The sequence below is a fragment of the Colius striatus genome, chromosome Z, assembly GCF_028858725.1.
Source record: "Colius striatus isolate bColStr4 chromosome Z, bColStr4.1.hap1, whole genome shotgun sequence".
In the NCBI taxonomy this organism is placed as follows: Eukaryota; Metazoa; Chordata; class Aves; order Coliiformes; family Coliidae; genus Colius; species Colius striatus.
This window is the reverse complement of record NC_084790.1, coordinates 77,386,559-77,411,439: the sequence shown is the minus strand read 5'-3', so window position 1 is coordinate 77,411,439 and position 24,881 is coordinate 77,386,559. Positions and strand designations below refer to the sequence as shown.

Genomic DNA, 24,881 nt, shown 5'->3' with positions numbered 1-24,881 from the left:
TCCCAAGGATGCAGGCAGAGCTGCTCTCAGTGTGCAGCGGGTTGCTCTGGCCACTGCTTGCAGCCTGGAGCAGCATATGGAAACTGTGCAGGCTCTGTAGTCAGAGAGAACCCTGAAATGGGTGAAAAAGGTTGATTCTGTGGTTTGTTTGGTTGGTGGGTTTTGGTGGTTTGTTTGTTTTTTCTGCTGGCTTGAGAAGGAGGAATTTGTTCTTATAAAAGGAGTGGGACTTTGCAATGCTTGCTGCTATAGTAATTAGGACAGAAAAACCGGTGCAGTAGACTCTCCTTTATACCCAGCAGTGAGGAACTGGGATCTTCTGGGAAAGGCAGATCCCCAGGTAGTATCTCTGCTCTAGGCCTGAGCTGGATTTGCATGGCTCCATGGGATTCATAGCCTGTCAGGCTTGCATGGGGTTAACAGATTTCCAGCAGAGCTTTGTACAGAGACAAAGCATCAGTCTGTGCAGCCAACTTCAACCTGAGATGAGTTAAAAACCCTCCAGGCATCAAGAGCTGTGGGGAGCAGTGCAGAGACCCCTCAAATCAGCATGACTGCCAGAAATAAGCCTGCTCAGAGCAACTGGGTGGGTGTGAACTGGTGCAAGTCTTTGTGCTGCTGGTGTCTCCCTGAAGGATACAGCATCCTGGCAGGTTGGACTGCTGCTGGTATCATGTTTATATGAATTGAATTGCTTGTCCTGGTTTTGGCTGGTACATAGTTAGTTTCCTTCCTAGCAGCTGGTGAAGGGCCGTGTCTCAGATTTAGTGAGAATAATGTTGATAACACACTGAGGGTTTAGTTGTTGCTTAGTGGCACATTGTAACTGAAGGACTTTTTGTTTTCAGAAAGGAGGTGCACAAGGAGCTGTGAGGGAGCACAGGTAGGACAGCTGACCCCAACTAGCCAAAGGGCCATTCCATAGAACATCCTGCCCAGTACTGAACCTGGCAGGAGCTGGCAGGGAAAGGGGACGGCTGCTCAGCAGTGATCAGCAGGCTGTGAGCAATTTCATTGTGCTTCGTATGTTTTTTTTCTTGGGTTTTTTTTCTCTTTTTGTTATATTCCTTATTATGATCATTAGTGTATCTTTTAATTTTTGTTATTACATTTTATTTCATTTTCACTTGTGAGTTTTACTTTCTTTTCCCCCAATTCTCCTCTCCATCCCTCTGAGAGGGAAAGGACTGATCGAGTGGCTGAGTGGTGCTTAATTGTTGGTTGGGGGTTGAATCATGGCACTGCTGTTTCTGTCCAAGCGCTCAACAACTTCCCTACCAGCCAAGCACCGAGGCAGCAAGGCCAGCCATCTCTGTTGCCCACACTGAAGCTTTCAGGAACTGTTCAAAGCCCAGAGCTGGCATGAGGGGTGCACTCAGTGCTGTCAATAATATCCTCCTTGCTTTGGGACACAAATGAGTTTTTTTCCAGGAGGAGTAGCGTCCTCCACCACCCCATAGGAGGGACTTTTTATTCCTCCTCACCACCTCCTCACGCTGCTCCATGTGCTCCCAAAGTCCTGGGTGTTGTTGGCAGGGATATTGGTACCCTTACCTGCACTACATGGACTGTGGAGTGTCCTTGCCAATGTCACCTTATCCTCTGTATCCATCCCCCAGCCACTTCCCCCCTTGCATTAAGCCTTGTTGGCTTTGTAGCTAATCTGTGGCAGCTCATGCGATAACCTTGGCTGTCCCTCGCTCCCCCTCCTTGGCTGCAGTGATAGCAGATACCTCTCTTCTCACATCATCTACACACAGAGAAACAAATGGTGAACAAATCTCCCCTGGGCCCATTTTAGCAATAAATCCTCCATACAATGCCTGTGTGTGCCAGGCTGCTATGGGAAATGAGGGCTGATGGGGAAGTGCTTTCTGCTTTAGGTGTGCTTTCTCTTAAAATGATTCTATTAGAAACAATCTAAAAGGGCTCGTTAAATGATTAATCAGTTCTCACAGAGTTTGACAAGGCAATGGCTTATTTATGATTGTGACTTATAGCTACCTATGGTGTTCTCTGCTAGAACATGTTGTATACTCTCACAACAAGCACCTGGTAGCAACTCCTAAGTGATAACTTGTTATAAAAGGAATCACAATATAGAAAACTATCCTTTTTGTTTAAAGACAGAATTGTTTCCCAATGAGTTGTTTGACAAGTGATGCTCTCCCTGCAGCAGCAAACAGGTAAACTCATTGGAAAGGCTAAAGTCTGAGGATTCAGGAATCATGTAGCTGGGACATGAAGCAAAGCCTGACAAGCTTGTGCCACATGTGTCAAGAGATCAGAGGGGTTGCTGCAGATAGATTTGGTTTGGAGAAAGGAGGCTCTGAGAGTGGATGCACAAAGGGGTTTAGGCACTTAGCTGCTTTTCAAGCTGGCTGATGTGTTTCAGCTCCTATTTAACTCTAAGAGGGTCTAAAGTCCTGGCTTGTTTTCTGCATGTCATGGTGCTGGATATGTCAATGTTTAATCTGTACACACCAAGGTCTGCTTAGATTCCTTGAAATGAGGTATGCTATCACCTTTTGGAGGAAACACTGGAGGACTGATGCATTCAGACCTGTACCAGATTAGCATCTGATAAAGCTGCCCAGACATATGACAATGGTGCCTGCATCCGTGGAGCACCTGGCTTTTAGGGCCCATGGGAGCACTGAGCCCATCCTGGTTTAGAAGTGCTTGCACTGTGCATGGGGTAATTAAGTACTCTCTGGAACAGAGAGGCTTTGCATGGACTGGTTAAATATTCATGAGGAAGAGACACTGAGGTGACATAATCCATGGAAGGAGCAAGAAAAAGGCTGGATCTGGGCTCTGGATCACCTACATGCACCTCTTGGCAGGACTCACTCTCATCACCCCTGGGCAGCACTCGGACTGCCAGCTAGGCCAGTAGATGTTTAATGCTTTCCCGAGACATAAGCCTTGACAGGCAGGAGTTAACAGCTTAGAGATCCTCCCTTACTCTGGTGGAATCTATCCCAGGAGTCCCAATTTCATCCTGCTTACAGATGTGCCAGCACCTGCTCTTCACACTGACAATCTGCATCTCACCTCTCACCTCTGTGGGTGGCAGGGCTGGGGTACCAACACAGCATCCTGCCACATCACAGGAGAGTGGAAAACACAAAAGTCCTGGGGGACAGGACAGCTTGCCCACGAGTCCTTGACTCCCTTGTATACCATCTTACTGCCACTCACCTGGGGAAATCGAGGGAGTTAAAGCAATTGTTTAGGAGAGAAACCACTGCACAGAAAGCCTGAAACTTCCCACACATTCTTTAGCCTTGTAGGGATTTTTGAGTCCTGATATTCCTGTGTTTTGTTTTGTGGTTTTTTTTTAAAAATGTGTTGTTTAATATGAAAAAACCCAGAAGAAATCCTGGAACACCTATTTCACTCTCCTTTTCCCTTCCTTGTTTTTCCATTGTGGAAAATAGTCAGGCTTATCTTAAAAGGAGAGTCCTGTCTCCAGGCTGGCTGGGAGGCAGAAAGGAGAAAGAAGGAAGAGGAGGAAAGCCCTGAGAGTGACAACTGTGGACTGACCCGGCACACATAAACATCATGAAAATGTTGTTTTGCAAAGCCACCAGGGTTTCACTGGTTTCCACCCAAGCTGGAGCTGCAAAGCCATGTCAGGAGCGAGGCCAGCACTGAGGAGGCTGCCCAGTCTGTCAGAGTGCACTGAGCCTGCATGTAACACAACCTACTCTCCACAACCACTCGTGTCCCAGATCACCATTCCTCTGGGGCAGCAGAGACCTTCCTTCTCACACTCAGATCTGGCCAGAGCTTGTCCAGGAACACTTTTATCCACTTTGGTTCTTTTCCTTGGCAAAGCCCCGAGAATGCATTACAAAAAATGAGCAGCTCACTTGGGTGATTGGGAGGCTGCTGTGATCAGTCCCAAATGTGGTGACCTCTGGTATTTTTAATGGCTCCCTGGGCAGCTTATCATCTCTGTATACTTAGATACTGATGTCATGGTGCTGCGGGTAAATACTCCTGGCATATATTGTCGGTCACGGCTTGGGTAAGCAAGCTGTCTCTTTTGCCTCCTCTCCATACAGGCTGCTCCTGCAAATTTTCGTCTCATTAGAACCCATATACCCCAAGAAGGGGATGGGGCTGGGAGCCCATTTGCACCATGTGCGTTACCCTGCTCCATCTGCCTCAGTTTCCCCAACTGATGTTTCTGTTGGCAGTGGAGGCTCTGTCAGACGTTGCGAGCTGCATTGCACCAGCTGGCTTGTTGATGCATGATGCAGTTGAGGTGTGTGTTGTGCTGTGCCTTTCTCAGCAGAATGAGATTTTCACGTAGTCCTGGTCTTGCAACAACTTCAGTTTAACATCCTCATCTACAAACTGTGCCTCGGTATCTTCCACCCCCACTGCACTGTAGCATCTTCCCTGGCATAAGCCTGAGAGTTTCAGGAAATAAAATAGGATTAAAAAATAGAGATATAGTCGTAGAGAAAACTCCTTGTTTTTTTTTTTTCCCCCTGTCAGGGCAGGAAGGGCTGTCCAGGGGTGATGGCTCTGGAACAGGCATCAGAGCAGATAGCTAAAGCGCTCTGCCCAGTTGTCCTCAATGGTGCAGCGCTGGCCACAAAGTGTGTACATCTCCATGTCCTCACATTGCCGTGCAGCTTGGGAAATGAGCACAGTGCAAGGACATAAAACATCACTCACTGGCTGCATCCCTGAGGGGTGGTGGGGCAGGCAGAGGCTGGACACTTCAGTGCGGCATTTCACTGCATTTGATGCAGAGAAGTTGTCAATGGGCAGGGAAATCAAGCAGGGCATATAATTAATTCAGAATCAGATCCACTTGTGATGTCCAGCTTGTATGCTCAGGTACCAGCCCCTTTTCCTGGCCCCATTCTCCTCCAGGCTCTGGCCTGACTTTCATCCCTTCGACCTTGCTCTGTGAGACACAGCAAGGCTGCAGCCAAGAAAGAGAGGGTCATGCGAATACTGGCAGAGCCCTGCTCCGAAAAAGTTCAGTGTAGCTGCCAGGGAACAGGCTGCCACCACACAGAGCTATGCAAACAAGGTCTGCAGGGCCAGAGAGGAGAGGAGCTATGGCACTTAGCAAGATTCAGCTTTTTTGGTGTTTGAAACCTTCTGTTTCATGAAATAACACTGCAGGTGTGAGAAGCCAGGCTGTGGAAAGGAGATTTATGCCACATCTCGGATTTTCTGTCCAGCAATTGGGAACAAGCACTCAGCAGCAAACATTCTAACCAGGTGCTGAGGCTGCAGAGGAGACATGGACAGTCAGGTAACTCGCCGGGTGGGAAAATACAGAACCGCTCAGAAGGGAGATGCCAAAAAAACATACTTGCCTGAAAATGTCAAGCCAGTGAAGCAGAAGCCGTCCAAGGAGCTGAGGCCCATGCTGGGTGCCATCCTGCTGGGCCTCATCCTGTTCATTGCCGCGGTGGTGGCCTGGTGCTACTACACGGTGTCCCTGCGCAAGGCGGAGCGGCTGAAGACGGAGCTGATGGACCTGCGGGCGGACGGCTTCGTCATCAGGAACCAGCACGGCGAGGTGGTGTTCCGGCTGGCCTTCCGCTCGGGCAGCCTCGACCTGGAGTCGTGCTCCAAAGAGGGCGAGATTCTGAGCTGCACGCGCTCGGGCCGGGGGCCGCTCAACTTCTTCATCCAGACGGTGAAGCCCAAGGACACGGTGATGTGTTACCGCGTGCGCTGGGAGGAGCTGGCGCCCGGCCCGGCCGTGGAGCACACCATGTTCTGGGAGGACGCCCACTGGTACGGGGGCTCGGAGATGAGCACCCAGCACTGGCCCATCCGCCTGGCCGGCTACCAGGAGCCCGTGCCCTACGTGACCAGCGATGTCTACTCCTTCCGCGACAGCTTCGGCGGCATCCTCGAGCGCTACTGGCTCTCCTCCAAGGCGGCGGCCATCAAGATCAACGACTCGGTGCCCTTCCACCTGGGCTTCAACGCCTCGGAGCGCACCCTCTTCTTCCAGGCCCGCTACGAGGACTCGCCCTACAAGCCCCCGCCGGGGCAGCCGCCTTTCCCCGAGCTCAGCTACCGTGTCTGCGTGGGCTCCGACGTCACCTCCATCCACAAGTACATGGTGCGCAGGTACTTCAACAAACCCTCCAAGATCCCTGCAGAGAACGCCTTTCGGTACCCCATCTGGTCCACCTGGGCCCTCTACAAAAAAGACATTAACCAGGAAAAAGTTCTGCATTTTGCAAGAAACATTATGAAGTACCATTTCAACTGCAGCCACATTGAAATCGATGACATGTACACACGGGCCTATGGGGACTTTGACTTTGACCCCATCAAGTTCCCCAATGTAACGGAGATGTTCACAAAGCTGAGAGAAGATGGCTTTAAGGTCACCTTGTGGATTCATCCCTTTATACACAGAGATTCATCCAATTTTGGGGTGGGAATCGAGCGTAGGCTGTTCATCAAGGAGCCGTCGGGGCGGCTGCCAGCCATGGTGGAGTGGTGGAACGGCATCGGGACCATCCTGGACTTCACCAACCCGGCAGCCCGAGACTGGTTCCAGAGCCACCTGCGCCAGCTGCGCCACAAGTACGGCATCTCGTCCTTCAAGTTTGACGCGGGTGAGACCAGCTACCTGCCCAAGCAGTTCAGCACCTTCCGCCCGCTCTCGGACCCCAGCATCTGGTCGCGGCGCTACACGGAGATGGCCATCCCCTTCTACGAGCTGGCTGAGGTGCGGGTGGGCTACCAGTCACAGAACATCTCCTGCTTCTTCCGTATCATTGACCGCGACTCCGTCTGGGGCTACGAGCTTGGCCTCAAGTCCCTCATCCCCACTGTGCTCACCATCAGCATGCTGGGGTACCCCTTCGTGCTGCCAGATATGATTGGAGGAAACTTCCTCCCCAACAAGACCGGCGGAGCAGTGGAGATCCCCGACCGGGAGCTGTACGTGCGGTGGCTGGAGCTGTCGGCCTTCATGCCCTCCATGCAGTTCTCCATCCCGCCCTGGCTCTACGACAAGGAGGTGGTGGAGATTGCGCAGAAGTTCACGGAGCTCCACGAGTCGCTGGTGGCCCCGCTGCTGCTGGAGCTGGCCGGGGAGGTCACCGACACGGGCGACCCCATCATCCGGCCCATCTGGTGGATCTCGCCGCGCGACGAGGCCACTCACCGCATCGACTCCCAGTTCCTCATCGGGGACACCCTCATGGTGGCCCCCGTCCTGGAGATGGGCAAGCAGGAGCGTGACGTCTACCTGCCGGCGGGCAAGTGGCGCAGCTACAAGGGGGAGTTGTTTGAGAAGACCCCGGTGCTGCTCACGGACTATCCCGTTGACCTGGATGAAGTCGCCTATTTCCTCTGGGTTTCCTAAGGGGCTCCTCTATCCGCTTTGGGATACCCATGCCTTATCTAGGACTTTGTAACAAATAGTAGTTCTAATTGCACACGTCGCTGGGGACTGGGATTGAGGGAGGGAATTAAATAGACTTTATTGTTTGTCCTTGAGGTAAATTTTGTTGTTGTTTAATTTGGAGTCAGGGGATGATCTTTGCTTTCAAATCTGGGGAGACTCTAGTTGGGTTACAATAGGCAGAGTTGTCTCTACATAGATTACGTTGCCTTTTTCCTCTGGGTTTCGTAACGGGCTCCTCCGTCAGCCGTGCAATTGTCTCAGGGATTAACAAACCAATGCATTTAATGATCTGGGAATATTAATAGTTTTATAGTAGATATGCTTCAGTATGTAACTAAAAGAAAACAATGACCTCTGTTTTGTGTGGCAAGTGCTGTAGAAGAACTTACTTAATAAAATCGATTGGGTGACTCTGGTTGTTATTACCAATAACAGACACAGTGTATACAAACAAAATCTCTGCTCGTAGTCTTTTCCCAGCAAGAAATGCCATGCACGCTTCTGTTTTATAAAGCAAATTACATGCACTCCTTTGTTACCCAGTTTCACAGCTCATCCCTTGGATATTTATAATTTCATTTACACGGTGATGGAGGCAGTTGCAGCAGAGAACATTTTTTACAGAAAGCAGTCTGTGGTTACGTTGAGGAGGAAGACACTCAGTTTCCAACCTGCACATCATATGGGTGCTGATGAAAGACTATGGGGAGTTTGCATTTCCCACAGTCAGATCTACCCGAGCAAGGAGAAAGAAGCTATAGCACTTACTACACTGTGGCAACTGTTTTCCCCTTTTATTGGAAGAAATTACTGAGGATTGTTTCTGTGAAGTGGATTCAACCATGCCTGTAAGCATGTGGTGGTATCTTACAGCACTCAAGATTAAAACCTAGCACCAAGTCATGCATGGGTTAGGTCCTAATGGGATCTGTGTGTGTTTTGGAACACATTTAGAGCTGAAGGGTGCAATCTGTCAGATCCCAGTCATTAACCTCCTGAGAGTTCAGACAATTAGCAAACCAGCCCAAGCATCCTGCCATAGTTTGCTCATGGAAAACATTCTCCCATGCTGCCAGCTGTGTTGATGGAGATCTCTGTCCATGAGCTGGCTCCTGCCCAAGGAGGTGACTTCTGGCTGAAGGTATCTCAGTACTTGCGGGCTTGTGGAGGGAAGAACGGCTGTGAAATGCTTTTTTCTTGGTCCAATCTTCCCTGTTTTTAAGCAAAGAGAAGTTTAAAAGTGATATGACTGAGCAGTTTAGGAGAGTCCTGGTGTGTCTAGGATGTAGACTCCTGCATCTGCTAGCAGGCATGTGGGATGTAAAACTCTGTGTGGCCCAGGGGAGGAGAAAGTTGCTTTTTTTTGAGGTTTGCACCAGAGCTGGTTGATCTAAAAAGTAAATAGGGATTGAAGCACATCACACTCACTCCAGAGCTGTGGTTTGGTGCTCAGGTGAAGCAGCCCCAAAACTGCCTCAGGCTCCCATTGCCCATGAGCAGGTCCATTGTGCCCCAAGGACCCTGCACAGTCACAGTGGCACAAAAGCTGTGACAAGTGGGATGAGCCAGAATGTCTCCTAGATGGCCCGACAGCAACTTGAGCTGTAGTAATACTATTTCTGGTGTGGTGATGGGGAGGGAAAACCCCACTTTAATCCAGGAATGTGAAAAGGAAAGTAATGCTCACTGTGGCAGTGAGGCTCAGGGTGAACAGACCACCTCTGGGTCCTTTCTCCCACTCCAGGATAAGGGTTTCCACCCATGAATCTTTCCAAGGATGAGAAAACATTTTGGAGTGCTTTCTCAGTTGCTACTTTGAAGCCCTGAGGGGTCCCCAACAGACAGGCTTGGGACAACCAGATGGTCTCAAAGAGTCCCAGCAAAATTCCTCTGGCTGTTGTTGTAGCAAGGAAAAAATCTGAAAATCTGATGCCCATGGTGCTGGGGAGAGGTGGGAGAGCTAGGCTCCAGCCCCTTCATACCGCATCTCTGCCCCTATAATCATTGTACTCTGCATATACACACGAATGCCCGATGCTCGAATGCCCTCCCGCATCACCAGGCTGGGAAAAAAGCATCACCAAGACTTCCAGTAAAATCTGGGGATGATAAGGAGCAGTTGGGTATTTAGATACAAAAATCTCATCCCCAAATCCCCATCCCTTTCCAGCCTGTCCCCCAGTACCGTTCCCTGCTGCCCATCCCAGCCGCAGGGAGCCACAGGGAATGGATGCCGGAGGCATCCTGTGTGCACTGAGGCCACCTCTCCACACCCTCCTGCTGCACAGAGGTTACGTGCAGAGGGACATTTGATTTGCCATGCGAACCTTCAGTCCTGCTTGGATTGTTCAGCACTTCTAGTGCTGAGTCAGAGCTGTTTGCTGGAGGTACTGGTGACATGGGGACTCTCCTCCAGCCCATTGCTTACCCCAGGCTGTTTGTTTTTTTGTGGAGGGAGTTTATTGCCCTTAATCTTTGATGACTTCTGAGTGAAAAAAATAGCCCCAGTGTCAAAATACAATTTTTTTTAAAGCCCTGCTTTCCTCCACTTTGCCTCTGTGATTTTGCATCAGCCCAGATCATCTTTATGTCTCTCTGGGCACAAGGGATCTGCAGGCTGGCAGCTCCCGCCCAGCTCCGGATGCAACAGAGGAGGTTGTTTTTTTCTGAGGTTGCCAGCCTGGCCACGTGCCTGAAGGAATTCTGCTGCCGTCAGCTTGTCCTTTCACCACAGACTTGGGCTCTGCCTGCCCTGCCAGCCCCTTGTTTTCTTCTTACTCTTAATAAAAGCTGTGATTTTGGGCAGGGATGGACATGCTCCCAGACAGGATCTCATGGGCCAGCAGCCTCTGCTCTGCTGCCAGCCATAGGCACCTCCTTGTAATCTGATTTGAACCAAATTGTGCTTTTCCTGTAGCCTCACTGGGGTTTGGACTTTGCCATTTACACTCCTCTTTGTATCTTACATGGCCGTGGCCATGATTTCAAGCACTGCTACTTAGCTGGGACCCGAGCAGATCTTTCTGCCCCCAGTGAGCCTCTTACACTCTCTGTGCACACAGCACCAGCCTTTGAGAGGATGCAAACCAAACTCAAACCCAAACTCACCGATTCAGGAAGGACTCCTGCATTACTAAGGGTTTGCTGCAAGCTGCCCACCTCCCCCAAGGTCTCCAGCCAGTGACAATTTCACCCCCTGCCATGTGAGCATCATCTGAGTGTATAGACACATCCTGGACCCAAGGGAGAAGGCAAAAGAAAAGCACTGGGAAAATGTCTTTTATTGCAAAAGGAGCAAATTGAAGTTGCTCTCACTCCTGAAGCCAAGCTGCATGTGTTGGCCAGTGCTAGTGATGCCTGTGTGCACAAGTCAGGCTGTGCTTTGTACAGTAACAATGGAAAAAGCAAGAAAAACATTTTGTGGGGTGAAGTGAGCGGCACAGGGCAAGACAGGCTCCTACATGAGTTCCACAAGCTCTATTTCTCACACTTCTGTAGCCACAAACATTTACTATGTCCCCATATCAGCTGTCAGTGATATCTGGAAAGGGGGATCTGGGGCAATGGGAACAGCCAGGGCCCAGGTGCACTTTCTTGAGTGTGCATGAAGGAAGCCAAGAGCAGGCTGTTCTTCACTGCCTGCAAGCAGACCAAAAGCATGTGTCCTCTGAGAGCAGCGTGGACCAGCAGACCCCCTAGAGTGGCCATCAGTGGGCACTTTTGAGATGAATGTCAGCAGAAATAGAGGCACAGAGGTCTGGTTGCCATCCCCAGGGGCAGATGCAACACTGGGATTTACCTGGACCTGGTCTTCTCCAGGCCAGTCCTAAGGCACAGCTATTCCCTTTGTTGTTGGGAAGCAAGGAAGAGTGATCCATGCCCCAGTAGGTCATTTCCATCACCTGTCTCCTGCCACCATTGCAAACACAAGTGAGGCGGCTGCCAGCTCCTCCCAAAGCTGCAGGCTGCAAGCTTTAAATAAACCAATTATCTCAACTTTGATTTCAGTGAAGTCTAGGGTGAAAAAAGCCCCAACTCTGAACAACCAGCCTCATGTACTTGGTATAGATGGACACAGTCAAACTTTCTTTTGTTTTCCAAAAGTTTATATCAATCAAGGCAATAAATGTTACAGTTCTGTCTTCATAACAATTAAGGATTAGAAAAGTGGTTAAAAACAAACCCATCAGCATTACAGTCCAACACAGGACAGCATGTGCAAACACAAGCATCCAGGAAACCCAACACACAACAGTGCAAGCTTCAAAATTCAGTCACTCTGGCATCAGGTTGACGTGCTGCTCACTTGGTCTGCCGTGGGCTGGGATAGAAAAGGCTGAATCCAACTCTCAACTTGTTTCAGGGCCTTTCCTTGGCTGAGTTGAACTAACCCTTGCCTTAGGCAGTGACCACGGTATGTATCAGAGAAATCTCTCTAGTGGCCATTCCCAATGTGTCTGTGCACAGAGTGCTTGTGGTCTGCAAGGTCCTAGAGGCCCTCAAGTCCTGCCGTGCTCCAGCATAGTGCTTGAAATAGTGTTTTTTCTGAAAAGTTGGATGGAAAGGGCACCTAGAAGCCTGTGAGATAGCTGAAGGCAGCACTGCCAAGCCTGTCCCCAGGGAAGACTTGGTGCCATGGACTCACAGAGAGCCACTCATATGAACCTGGTCTTCAATATCATCCCTCGTGCCATCCCAACAGCTTTAGCTTTCTCCTAGCTGGAGCACTGAATAGCCACAGCCACTTACTCCCTAACTACAACATTTAGAAAAATAAGGGGAGCCTATAATCTCACCCATTTATCCATATGGTTAACTACATTCAAAACTATGATAATAAATTCCTTTCTTTTGAGGGGAAGGGAAGGAAGGTGCTGTGTCTACTGAAAAAATTTCCTCCACAGCCTTCCTGACAGCAACTGAAACCACTGTGAGGAGACTGAAGGCACTCATCTGGCTGCTTCCACCACTTCAACAATAAAAGGATATTAACAGGAATTCCATGTTTCTTTTCACATAGCCTCATCCCTTAACTAGTGAGGGATGCAGTGAGTGGCACAGCGGTAACAAGGAACATCGGTCATGCTGGGATCACTCCCATGAAGTCCTGTGCCAAGGATTCCACTTCTTCACTGGAAGCTGGACCTTGCAGCAACGTCTCCTCCACCCCATGACTTCCATGCCAAGGGAGGACAAGTATTTCACATGCAAAGGTTGAAAGAGAAGAGCTAGAGCCCCTCAAAGCACTGCCTTTGTGCGTTTCTGAGTCTGCACAAGACCTCTCAGCATCATGTTGTCCTTGCAGGCTATGGTCAGACTCATCTCCAAGAGCCCCCACGTTCACGTCCAGCCTCCAGCCCAAGGGACAAATCCTGCCAATGCCTTGATGACTAAAGCTGGGCCTCCAGGATTAAGTCTCTGCCAGATGGTGTCTGTAACTTGCAACATAACCACTGTTTGCACTGGTGGCAGGGAATAAACCGAGTCTTTCATAGTTAAAATCCACAAGAAACAACCTCTGGGACACACTTGTGCTCCAGTTGGGTCCCTGCTACAGGGCTCCCTGCATCTCATTTTGATGCTAAGACATGAAATTACGCAAGGCAGGTTCAGACCTGAAGCGATGCTTCAGAAAGTCTATCAAACTGGACTGTCTCACTTCCTTCCTAACTATAAAAAGCACTTCAGATTTTGCCCCAAACACCTGAATTTCTACTCCTGGACTCTATTGCAACCCCCAGGTTTAGTGCATCTCTTTTTCTGCCTCCTGCAAAGCCCAGTGGCAGGAGATGGGCTTTGAGAAAGATCCTCACTGATACTCAACCAACCCAAAAGACAGCACTAACTGCCTGGGTAGCAGACTCATGCTGGACCTATGCTCAGCCCAGACACAATCCCCTAAGAAATCCTGCAGATGCTGAGCTCTCCTTGGCTGGCTGTAGCCTAGGCAGGGTGCTCCAAACCTTCCCAGCCAATGCAGTTCAGTTCTGTAGAGGCTCATGAAAAATTCAGGGGCTGAACTGCACTCCCAACCAGGACACAGCAAGGAATGTCCTGCCCCAGGGAGGAAGGCTGAGAGGTTTCAACTCTCTGCTCTGTCTCAGATTGCCCTCAGGTCTCTATAAAGGCATCTTTCTGTACAAAATAAAATGGCAAAGTTGGGAAAGATGCATCTCTGCAGCTCCATCCCAGCTACTGGGGAGCTAAGATGCAGGACCACATTCACCCAAGCCCCCTCCAGAAGCCTCTGACAGCAACACCTCCAGCACCACAAACACTGCCCAAGGAAGGCCCCTAACTTTCACGGGAAGAGAGGAGGGTTGCTTCAGAAAAACCCTCCACAAAATCAGTCCCCTCTAACTGTGACCTGAGATGGATATTAGCTGAATTTCACGGTAGATGAGAACCTTCTGGCAGGCTCATTGACAACACCCGCTGGCACAGACCCATCAGTGCACAGGCTGGTGTTTCCCACTCACGGGTAAGCCAGCTGCAGCAGACACCACTGTCCCTCCATGCTGTCCCTCTGGTGCTGCCCGCAGAACCCCGGCTGTTCCCGGGAAAAGTACTTATGGAAGATGGCTTTGCTCCAGGCAACCCTTCTGCTAGCAACCAGCCTGAAAGCTCATCTCTCTTTAAGATTCAAAAAGGATGATATCAGCAGGATAATCAGATAATGAAGCAGGACAATAAATGCTTTAAAAAGACTAATGGGGCATGCTGGTGCTGCTCCAGGAAAGGTAATGTTGACACCTGAGGCAAAAAGCTCTGGCAAATGCCTTGCAGCAGCTGTTAAGTGGATGAGGAGGTGGGATGCAGCTACCCCAGCAAGCCTCACACAGCCCATACAGTTAAAATATCTGGACATCAGTCAAATAACCTGGCCCGCCCGGTACCTGGGAAAGCAGGAGCGCGGGGCAAATCATAGTCCAGCGCCACACTAGATCAAAAGGGGAAACCCCCGTACCTGTATGTCTATCTATCTCTAGGTTGTTTTATGCTCTTTAAAAAAGTCAATTTAAATATATTTGCCACGTAATAAAACTTTCAGCAGGCAGAGCTGTAGCAAACCTCTCGCATCACACATCCCCAAGCCCAGTGTCGAGTGCTCCCACAAGATCAGAAACGGTCCCACTGGCAATAACCAACCTTCACCTTTTGAAATCCTTGGGAACTGGAAACTGGGTTTGTTATCTGTCTGCAGACTAAAAACTTCATAATCTATGTAGAGACAACTCTGCCTATTGTAACCCAACTACAGTCTCCCCAGATTTGAAAGCAAAGATCATCCCCTGACTCCAAATTAAACAACAACAAAATTTACCTCAAGGACAAACAATAAAGTCTATTTAATTCCCTCCCTCAATCCCAGTCCCCAGCGACGTGTGCAATTAGAACTACTATTTGTTACAAAGTCCTAGATAAGGCATGGGTATCCCAAAGCGGATAGAGGAGCCCCTTAGGAAACCCAGAGGAAATAGGCGACTTCATCCAGGTCAACGGGATAGTCCGTGAGCAGCACCGGGGTCTTCTCAAACAACTCCCCCTTGTAGCTGCGCCACTTGCCCGCCGGCAGGTAGACGTCACGCTCCTGCTTGCCCATCTCCAGGACGGGGGCCACCATGAGGGTGTCCCCGATGAGGAACTGGGAGTCGATGCGGTGAGTGGCCTCGTCGCGCGGCGAGATCCACCAGATGGGCCGGATGATGGGGTCGCCCGTGTCGGTGACCTCCCCGGCCAGCTCCAGCAGCAGCGGGGCCACCAGCGACTCGTGGAGCTCCGTGAACTTCTGCGCAATCTCCACCACCTCCTTGTCGTAGAGCCAGGGCGGGATGGAGAACTGCATGGAGGGCATGAAGGCCGACAGCTCCAGCCACCGCACGTACAGCTCCCGGTCGGGGATCTCCACTGCTCCACCGGTCTTGTTGGGGAAGAAATTCCCCCCAATCATGTCAGCAGATATGAACGGGTACCCCAGCATGCTGATGGTGAGCACAGTTGGGATGAGGGACTTGAGGCCAAGCTCGTAGCCCCAGACAGAGTCGCGGTCAATGATACGGAAGAAGCAGGAGATGTTCTGTGACTGGTAGCCCACCCGCACCTCGGCCAGCTCGTAGAAGGGGATGGCCATCTCCGTGTAGCGCCGCGACCAGATGCTGGGGTCCGAGAGCGGGCGGAAGGTGCTGAACTGCTTGGGCAGGTAGCTGGTCTCACCCGCGTCAAACTTGAAGGACGAGATGCCGTACTTGTGGCGCAGCTGGCGCAGGTGGCTCTGGAACCAGTCTCGGGCTGCCGGGTTGGTGAAGTCCAGGATGGCCCCGATGCCGTTCCACCACTCCACCATGGCTGGCAGCCGCCCCGACGGCTCCTTGATGAACAGCCTACGCTCGATTCCCACCCCAAAATTGGATGAATTGTAGTTTATGAAAGGGTGAGTCCACAAGGTGACCTTAAAGCCATCTTCTCTCAGCTTTGTGAACATCTCCGTTACATTGGGGAACTTGATGGGGTCAAAGTCAAAGTCCCCATAGGCCCGTGTGTACATGTCATCGATTTCAATGTGGCTGCAGTTGAAACGGTACTTCTTGATCTTTTCGGCAAATCGCAAGAGTTTATCCTGGTCAATATCATTTTTGTAGAGGGCCCAGGTGGACCAGATGGGGTACCGAAAGGCGTTCTCTGCAGGGATCTTGGAGGGTTTGTTGAAGTACCTGCGCACCATGTACTTGTGGATGGAGGTGACGTCGGAGCCCACGCAGACGCGGTAGCTGAGCTCGGGGAAAGGCGGCTGCCCCGGCGGGGGCTTGTAGGGCGAGTCCTCGTAGCGGGCCTGGAAGAAGAGGGTGCGCTCCGAGGCGTTGAAGCCCAGGTGGAAGGGCACCGAGTCGTTGATCTTGATGGCCGCCGCCTTGGAGGAGAGCCAGTAGCGCTCGAGGATGCCGCCGAAGCTGTCGCGGAAGGAGTAGACGTCGCTGGTCACGTAGGGCACGGGCTCCTGGTAGCCGGCCAGGCGGATGGGCCAGTGCTGGGTGCTCATCTCCGAGCCCCCGTACCAGTGGGCGTCCTCCCAGAACATGGTGTGCTCCACGGCCGGGCCGGGCGCCAGCTCCTCCCAGCGCACGCGGTAACACATCACCGTGTCCTTGGGCTTCACCGTCTGGATGAAGAAGTTGAGCGGCCCCCGGCCCGAGCGCGTGCAGCTCAGAATCTCGCCCTCTTTGGAGCACGACTCCAGGTCGAGGCTGCCCGAGCGGAAGGCCAGCCGGAACACCACCTCGCCGTGCTGGTTCCTGATGACGAAGCCGTCTGCCCGCAGGTCCATCAGCTCCGTCTTCAGCCGCTCCGCCTTGCGCAGGGACACCGTGTAGTAGCACCAGGCCACCACCGCGGCAATGAACAGGATGAGGCCCAGCAGGATGGCACCCAGCATGGGCCTCAGCTCCTTGGACGGCTTCTGCTTCACTGGCGTGAAGTTCTCAGGCAGGAAGGTGTACATGGTGCTGTTTTCTCTAGACGTTTTTTGCAGAGGAGTGGGAGGGAAGATCTCTTTGCAGCAATTCTGTGGCTCTCAGAACAAAACTGACTGTTACAAGAGTTCCCACCTCCATTGAGTCCCAGAGCAGTCCTCTCTGGAAAAGAAGAGGATATAAATAGTCTCAGAAAAACCTCTGAATCAAGGGACAGCTTGTCATCCATTTGCTGTCTCCATTTCAGCAGCTCCCCTTGGCCCCCCACCGCAGGGCTGCAACATGCCAGGTGCTGTACACTGAGTACCAGACAACATCTCCAGTTACCCCAGGCAAACAGCATGTGTGGAGAATAGCCAGAGCCCCACACAGACAATGAGCCCAGAGCAACGGGGGCCCAATCATTGCCACAGTTAATTTTATTTGTGAGGAAGGCTCTCACTGAGAGAGGAGCCGGGCCTGGGAGTGGGTAAGAGCTGGAGCTAGATCACCCCACTGACAGTATCCGTAACGAACAGGGTTAAGAACGTTAAAACACACCACAAAATGAACTCCAGGCAGCCACTCCTAATTTTAATCAAACTGCCTGCTTGGCAGATGTAACTCACAGCACCACCCCCTTCTTGTCCCCAGCACTGCCTGGCTGCTCCAGCCAGGGGGTACCTTGCAGCAAGGGTGGGTAAATCCTTGCTTCTCTGGTTAGTCAAACTGGGACTAGGTACTGGTGGTTCATGGCTGGTTTTGGGGGTACACAAGGGTCATGTTGTGCAGCACAGCACGGCTGCAGGAGATGCTGTGCCAGCAGCACCAAGAGGTAGGAGAGCAGCTTGCTCCTGCCATGCACACGGACGCCTGCAAGGGCTCTGGGTGAGTGAAAAGCTAATTTTCTTGGAAGCAAGTAGTAGAGGACTCCAAAGTGCTCTTCCTCCCTCCGGCACAGCTCCGGGCTGCATTTTGTCTCCAGTGTGTTCCCCCCTGCTTGGCCCCGGGGAAGTGGGCTGTGCCAAGAGCCTAACAGTTTTCCCTTGGCCAGACGCTGGCTGGGCTTGGCCAAGTACAGCACTGGGGATCCACAGGGGAAAAGTAAAGTAAGGACATGGGAGAGCAAGAAACAATTCCAGCTGCAGGAGGAGCAGGAGAAAGAGAGGAGCTGCAGAGCTGCAGAGCTGCAGAGCAGCGCTCTGTCTTGTACCTGCCCAGTTCCAGTAAACATGGGCACACTGCTGGCTCACCAAGCCCAGGGACTGCAAGCCTGCTGGCTCCAGGCAAACCAGCGGTAAAAACCCCTCTTTCCGGGCAGGAATGCAGCTGGTTGCAGTGACTGCCTGTGAAGGGGTTGGTTTCCTTTTTTTAAAAAAATGAAAAAGCAAACCCTCTCCCAGCCACAAGCACATTTTCCTCTGTTCTCTAAAAAAAGGACAAATAAACCAGAAAGGAGTCCTAAGTCCTGCTGCTCCACTATGGGGATGCCCAAGTATAAACCCAGAGCAGTATCTGTGCACAGGCTCAGCAGAACAGATAGCATTTTATCTTCATCTTGAAGTCTGTATTAGGCCAGATCTCAAAGCTGGGAAACTTTGTTGTTGCTTGATGGGTCATTTTAACCTTCCCCTGGGAGCTGGTAACTTTCTAAGCTGCCAGTTGCTTTAAATGGGATTATGGTGGCATTAGGAAGCGATTAGCCTGAATGGGCGACAGGTTTAGCTAAATGACCTGTCCCGAGGCCAAGTCCCATGGAGGCCTCACTTGCCAGCCAGGCGCTCTGGCACAGGATGGGGGCATGTCACCCCCTAGCATGTGTGACGCACACCAGCTGAGCCCAGAGAAAACTGGGCAATAAAGGTGGGGAGGAGATGGTGCTGGGAAGATGCTGCACTTGGGATAAAACTGCATCCCCTCTATCAAGCCCTCCTTGGCTCTAGGGTGAACCAGAAGCAGCGCAGGATTGTACCAGGGATGGTGGGGAGGAAGGTTTGCTGATGTGTATTAGCCAAAACCAGCACAGCTGTGAGAAGCCACAAGTGGCAGGATGCTTCTGGAAATACACACAGGTCTGCTCAGCCAAAACGAGCTCCTTCCCTCTCAGCACTTTTCAGTACTCGGGATTTTTGGCATGCCAGAGGAGAGATGTAAATACCTGCCACTACCAGAGGCATGTCTGTGTCTCTCATGAGCCTCATCTTGGGGACTCAAACTCAAGAGGGGGAAAATTAAAACGCAGCCTCCACCCAGCAGGACTTTAAAATTATTTGGGACACTGGGACATTTGGGACAAATTTAGCTGTTTAAAGCTTTCATGTGTTCCGAAAACAAGAGGAAATAAATTATGTCTTCTTCCCCAGCTTTCTTTTAGGGTTTTACATGTGAGAAATAGCAGATAATGCCACTGTGAGGACAGCCACCTCTACACACCATGTGAAATTGACAGCAGTTGCCAGGAGTTGCTGGATTTTCATCTCTGTTTCAAGAGGCCAGTTTATTATTTATGAACGATTTTGAAGCTGCTCTATTTTTAGGCTGTTTCTTTCTTTTCCCCACCATGGGCTGGAGCTCATGACATGCACAAAGGAGCCGCCACTGCCAGTAGAGAAGTAATGTGGTTTTTTTAAGAAAGGTTTTGCGGCCTTTAGTGACTTTGGAGGGGTCTGAGAGCCAGGTATCCGAGTTGGTGGATTTACTCCTGCTCTGGATGCTCTGGCTGGACCAGGATCAAACCCCTGTGGCTGCTCTGGGCTGATGTACATCACCCACATGGGTGATCACTCCAACAAAGAGGCAGAGCAGGGTGTTTGCAGGCATCGTCCAGGGACAGAGAGGTCTTTGGAAGGTCTCTGAAAATAGGATCTTGCTCCATGCCTGTATGGCTTCTCTATTTTTTCTGCCTTGTTAACAAAATGTACGCTCTCCAGTTGGTGATTTGGCTCTGTCCCAGGTGAGAGGCAAGTCTCCCAAGCTCCCTGGAGATGCCTGCTGCCTTGCACTCATGAGCTGCAGCCTGCAGAGGTGCCTGCTCATGCAAAGCCTGCTTCAACATTTTTTTTGGAACATAAACTTACTATTTTGCTCCAAGATGACATTGTGGTGACCTTTAACTCCTCAGGAAAATTTAAAGAAAAAAAAAAAAAGGGAAGGGAGGGTGTTAAAGCCAAGCAACATGTTTGCATCTCGCTGCGCTGGAGCTTCCCAGCTGACCCAAAACAAAAGCTTTGTTTCCTGTTCTGTGCAAGCAGCAAGTCATTTTGCTTCAACTCAAGATGAAAGCAAAACATCTGAGCAGGACACACTTTACAGAGTAAAAATAAAAATCCATTTTTTGGCTGCTTCTATTTTTACCGGCACCACCGCTAACCATGGTCTGCGAGACCCACAGCACCACTAATCACTTTGCAATTAGGACATTCATTTAAAGAGGGTCAATAATGTTAACGTTTAACGGTCCCCATTGTCCCAGTGGGATCAGGTCTGAACTGAACCAGGAGTCAGGCTGTTGCTGAGGACACTCACCTATTTCCCACAGCAGGATATCAGGAACCGCCCCCCCCCCTCATGCAAGGTGCTGCTTCCTCCTCCTCAAGCATCTTGGCAGGAGTCGAGTTAAAGAAGCAACACAGATTTCACTGGCACACATCTCCAACCCCACAAAAGAGCAGGGAATTACGATGGCAAATTAAAGGAGAAATTACTTCTCTGAAAAACAGCTGTGGGGGTGAAAAAAGCCTCCACGTGCCCACTCGGCAATCCCGTGTGAGGGACCAGCCCTGCCAAAGAGACTTTACGAATCTGAGATGAGAGACTAGCAAACACTTCCTGTGGGGCAGATTTCTCTTGGAGGGGTCTGCAGCAGGACTGGAGTTCTCTCTAGGGCTTTTTGCTGTCATCAAGGGTGAAATCCGTGCTCCAGCTGACGGGACTGGGTGGGGCAGGAGGGGCACCCAGCAGCAGTGCCGGAACGGGGTATAAGGCTGGTCCCCGCGCACCCTGGACCCCGTGCATCAGGGGCACAGGTTCCTCCCCCAGCCCTGCACAGCTACCCACAGGGATCCGCTCACTGCACTGGGTCACCCCAGGCCCTTGTGGCCCACAAGCCATCCTGGGGTGAACACGAGTGGCTCCCTTGCCAGGGCATGGACTCTGCTTTAGCAGGACGGGGAGCAACGAGCACACGGTTCCTCCTTCCCAGGGAACCTCCAACCTCCAGCATGCCCTCAGGGGTAGCAGCAGCCACTGACCATCTGCCTGGCCTGACTGAGGGGCTCAGGGAACTGTCACAGCAGGAGCAGGTCTCTGTACCTCCTGTAAAGTGACAGACCCTTGCTATGGGGGGCTGCTGCCTCTGTTGCAAGACACATCAGCAAATTCCCCACAGCGCTCAGCTGTCAGATACAGCCAGACCTGGCCAGGAGGCAGTTCATCCTGTCAGGAGCGTGGTCTCTGTACTTACCCGTCCATCGCCTCCCAGGGATCCCTGTCTGCTGCCTGGCTCCGACCACAGATGGCTATTTAAGCACATAAAAAATAAGTGCTGCTATGTCTCCACAGCCCCGGCAGCTTCGTCCTCTCCATCTTCACAGGGGTGTTTTGGGGCTACGAGCTGGCTGCGCCCCGAGCAGCGTGTGTCCGTGGGCAGGAGGAGGGGACCCAGCACGTCACCGCCGTGTTTTCTCAGGCACCGTGACGGAGGCGTGAGCAGCCAACCCTCTGTCCGGGGTGTGCCGAGGCAGTGGCACCCGGCCAGGAGGCAGCTGCCGCAGGCACCGCGGCGGCGCGGAGGGCGCGGGACGAGCCGCGGCTCCCGGGCTCGCGGGATGCGGGGTGGCATCTCACCGGGAGGGCCGGCAAAGGCTTGTCCCCTCCTGCACCCGCCGGCTCTCCAGAATCAGAAAGCAAAATAAAAACCAACCCAGGATTTTGGGGGTTTGTTTGGTTTTGGGTTTTTTAATTTCTTCTCCAGCTCTTGCGATCTTAAGCAGAGTCGTGATTCAGCAGAGCAATGAGGTTGCCTTCCGTCAAAAGAAATAAGCAGCCTTGCTGCTGCCGGCTCGTTTGTAAACCGGGATTAAACAGCGCCGAGCACCCAGAGGATACACCCCAAATCCGAGGGGGCCGTTGTCAATACAGAGCTCATCTAAGTGCAGACACGTTGCTGCAGCATTAGCTCTGAAGCTGCAGCATTAGCTCTGCCCAGCCCTAAATACTTTCACTCTTATTGTAGGACTCATGACTTTACAGCCCAGTTGTGTCCCTTAAAGCCGACAGTGTGAAGTGATGCTCCAAATTCATTTAGACACCTCACCCAGTACCTGACCACGAATACAGAAAAGCCACTGGGAGTCAGCTCTGGCAGCAGATGACTTAACATTTAACACCCCTGAGAATTCCCCCTTTGCAACATTGTCTTTCCATTTTCTTCACCCTGTGCTAATTAGCAAGATGAAGTCTTAATAAGCTGGGTTTTCACTTTAACCCAGCACACTGCTTGCTGTGCTGCTTGGCTCATGTCTAAACCATGACAAGAGGGCTCTTGCTTTCCTCTGCCTGGAGGCACAACACAGAGCCTGAGTTTGTCAGAGCCGCAAAGATTTGTGGAGACTTTATGACCAAGTGAGCTCTCCTGGTCCAAAGTGCATTGGGCACGTGGGACACAGAGCTCCGGTGCTCTCCCTTCAAGGACACTTCTGATCACCTTGGAGATGCCCCATAGCCCCCAGAGGAGCAGGAAGCAGCCTGGGCCCGAAGCTGGGGAGTCCATGGGATGATCCCAAGCCCAGAAGCCAGCTTTACAGCACCTCTGGGGCCAGCAGCACTGAGAGGCATCCACAAAAAAACACCCAGCTTGTGCTTGACAGTGGCAAAAGCAAAACATCAAATACCACGAGTTCCACATGCCAACATGCTGGGATGATGGAAATCTTTGCCCAAAAATGAAAAGAGAGTAATAACTGTGAGAATCTCACCTTTCCGACCAAAGGAGCCAGCACCAGGCAGGGATGTGACCCAGCAGGCAGGTGCATGAAAGCCCTGCATGAGGTATCAGTCTGCTATCAGCTTATTTCATTTGCTACCCGTGCTGTGTGAGATACACAACCACAAAGACATTTGTGACTTTTGGTCTCCCAGACAATTTCTGCTGGTATAAGATGTGCTTCACCTACCATCCAGTCACTCCAACCACCTCTCTCCCACCACCTCTCTCCCCAGTGCTACTGCAGGTGTTAATCTCACTCCCGCTCATCTCCATCCTTCAGGACAAACTGCCCCACAGCAGGACACAGTGCCCTGTTGTGCCTCTCCAGACCCTTTCTAAAAAGAGCTGACTCCACTCTTCAGGAGTGCTCAGCAGCATTTCGGATGCTGCAGCTGGCTGAAACCCAAGCTCACAATGCGATATGGGGAAGAAATGGAAACCTAACCACATCCCTCTGGCATGGCCCCTGCAATTTTCCAGACATTGAGTCACCATGAAACTCCAGGTAGTGGCAGGTCTAGGAGTGGTGGATGGCTGATGATAGAGCTGGGCTGGCAACTTGGGACCCCAAATTTCCATCTATATCCAACAGTTAACGATGCTGGACAATCTTGGGCCAAATGCAATCATCAATCCCTGACAGTACTCCTTGGCAACTCTTCCACGTGCAGATCCAGACACGCAGACATGACTCCTGACCCTCATTCCCCCCTGGGCTGGGGGTGTCTGCTGTGCCGGACCTTGCCCTTTGGCCGTCACGAGTATCCCAAGAAGGAGAGGGAGAAGAAAAAGAAGGATTTTTGCTTTCTAAACAACTTTGGCCACTCACTTTGGGCTGTCCCAGAACAGACTCCAAATGCAGCCCGTATATTGCACAACATGCTGTGCACACCCTCCTGTTTAAGTTTCCACTGCCAAACATCTGTCTAGCAGCAAGAGTCGCAGCCGCACCTTACAAGTGGAGCTGAGGACGCGCCTCCAGACTCCATTAATTTACCCTGGCCATCAGGACAAAAACCTGTGGCCCCTCCATGGTGGGCTGCGAAGGGCTGGCACACGAGGTCAGGGTCCAGTTTGCTCCCCGCAGGTCCTGTGGCCACCGGCAGGGTGTGGGGAGGGACACCCCACTGCCCACCTCCAGCCCCGTACCCTGTCACCACCCCCACTCAGCTCCCCCCATGCCGGGGACGCGCACACCAAACCTGCCCCGGGAGCGGGTGAACTTACCGGCATGGCATGCGACCCGCCGCAGGGAACCGCGAGCGCCGGGGCCGAGCGGGGCCGCGGTGGTTCCGGGGTTGGGCGCTCCCCGCCGCCCCGCCCCGGCCCGGCCCCCCCGGCACGTCCCGGCACGGCCCGACGCTCCCCGGCACAGCCCCCCCCGGCACGTCCCGGCACGGCCCCAGCACGGCCCCCCCCGGCACGGCCCCCCCGGCACGGCCCGACGCTCCCCGGCACAGCCCCCCCGGCACGTCCCGGCACGTCCCGGCACAGTCCCCCCGGCACAGCCCCCCGGCACGTCCCGGCACGGCCCCGGCACAGCCCCCCCGGCACAGCCCCCCCGGCACAGCCCCGCCGGCACGGCCCCGCCGGCACGGCGCCCCCCGGCACGGCGCCCCCCGGCACGGCTCTCCCCGGCACGGCGCCCCCCGGCACGGCTCCCCCCGGCACGGCTCTCCCCGACGGGACACGTAGTTCAGCCTCCGCCCGCCCGCGCCGCTCCTCGCTCCCCGGGGGTTGGCGGGTGGTGGGGGGTCGGAGTGTCTGGGGATGTCCCGGGGGGGCACGGAGAGCCTGAGGGTGCCCCGCGGGGCCCTGTGGGTGGAAGTGCCCCTGGGGATGCTCTCAGGGCATTTAAGGGTGGGGCTACCCCTGGGGATGCTGCGGGAGGGGGGGGGGCGGGGGAGGAGGCTTTGAATGTGGGGGGACCCCCGGGGATGCCTCAGGGAGGAGATGGTGTTTGGCACTGGTGGGGGATGTGCTGGGATGCTTTATGGGGTAGGATGGGGTTTTTTTTGTGGAGTTTTCTGTCCCA

General features: G+C 52.4%; 2 protein-coding genes across 3 annotated transcripts; one reads left to right on the top strand and one right to left on the bottom strand.

Moving 5' to 3' along the window:
* Positions 1 to 5,275: 5,275 nt before the first annotated feature.
* LOC133628846 (myogenesis-regulating glycosidase-like) lies at positions 5,276 to 7,776 on the top strand. The gene has a single exon (XM_062018640.1). It carries the CDS (start codon positions 5,276 to 5,278, stop codon positions 7,370 to 7,372), a length of 2,097 nt encoding a protein of 698 aa, XP_061874624.1. The 3' UTR covers positions 7,373 to 7,776.
* A 3,746-nt stretch (positions 7,777 to 11,522) lies between these two features.
* On the bottom strand, positions 11,523 to 24,159 carry MYORG (myogenesis regulating glycosidase (putative)). 2 transcript variants are annotated; one of them, XM_062019265.1, is made up of 2 exons: positions 24,074 to 24,159; positions 11,523 to 17,043 (listed from the first exon to the last, which is right to left on the bottom strand). In XM_062019265.1, the coding sequence occupies exon 2, from the start codon at positions 16,908 to 16,910 to the stop codon at positions 14,874 to 14,876; it is 2,037 nt and encodes a 678-aa protein (XP_061875249.1). In that variant the 5' UTR covers positions 16,911 to 17,043; positions 24,074 to 24,159; the 3' UTR covers positions 11,523 to 14,873. The 2 variants fall into 2 exon arrangements, with proteins under 2 accessions (XP_061875249.1, XP_061875250.1); XM_062019266.1 differs by lacking the exon at positions 24,074 to 24,159 and adding an exon at positions 21,323 to 21,477.
* Between the last annotated feature and the right edge of the window lie 722 nt (positions 24,160 to 24,881).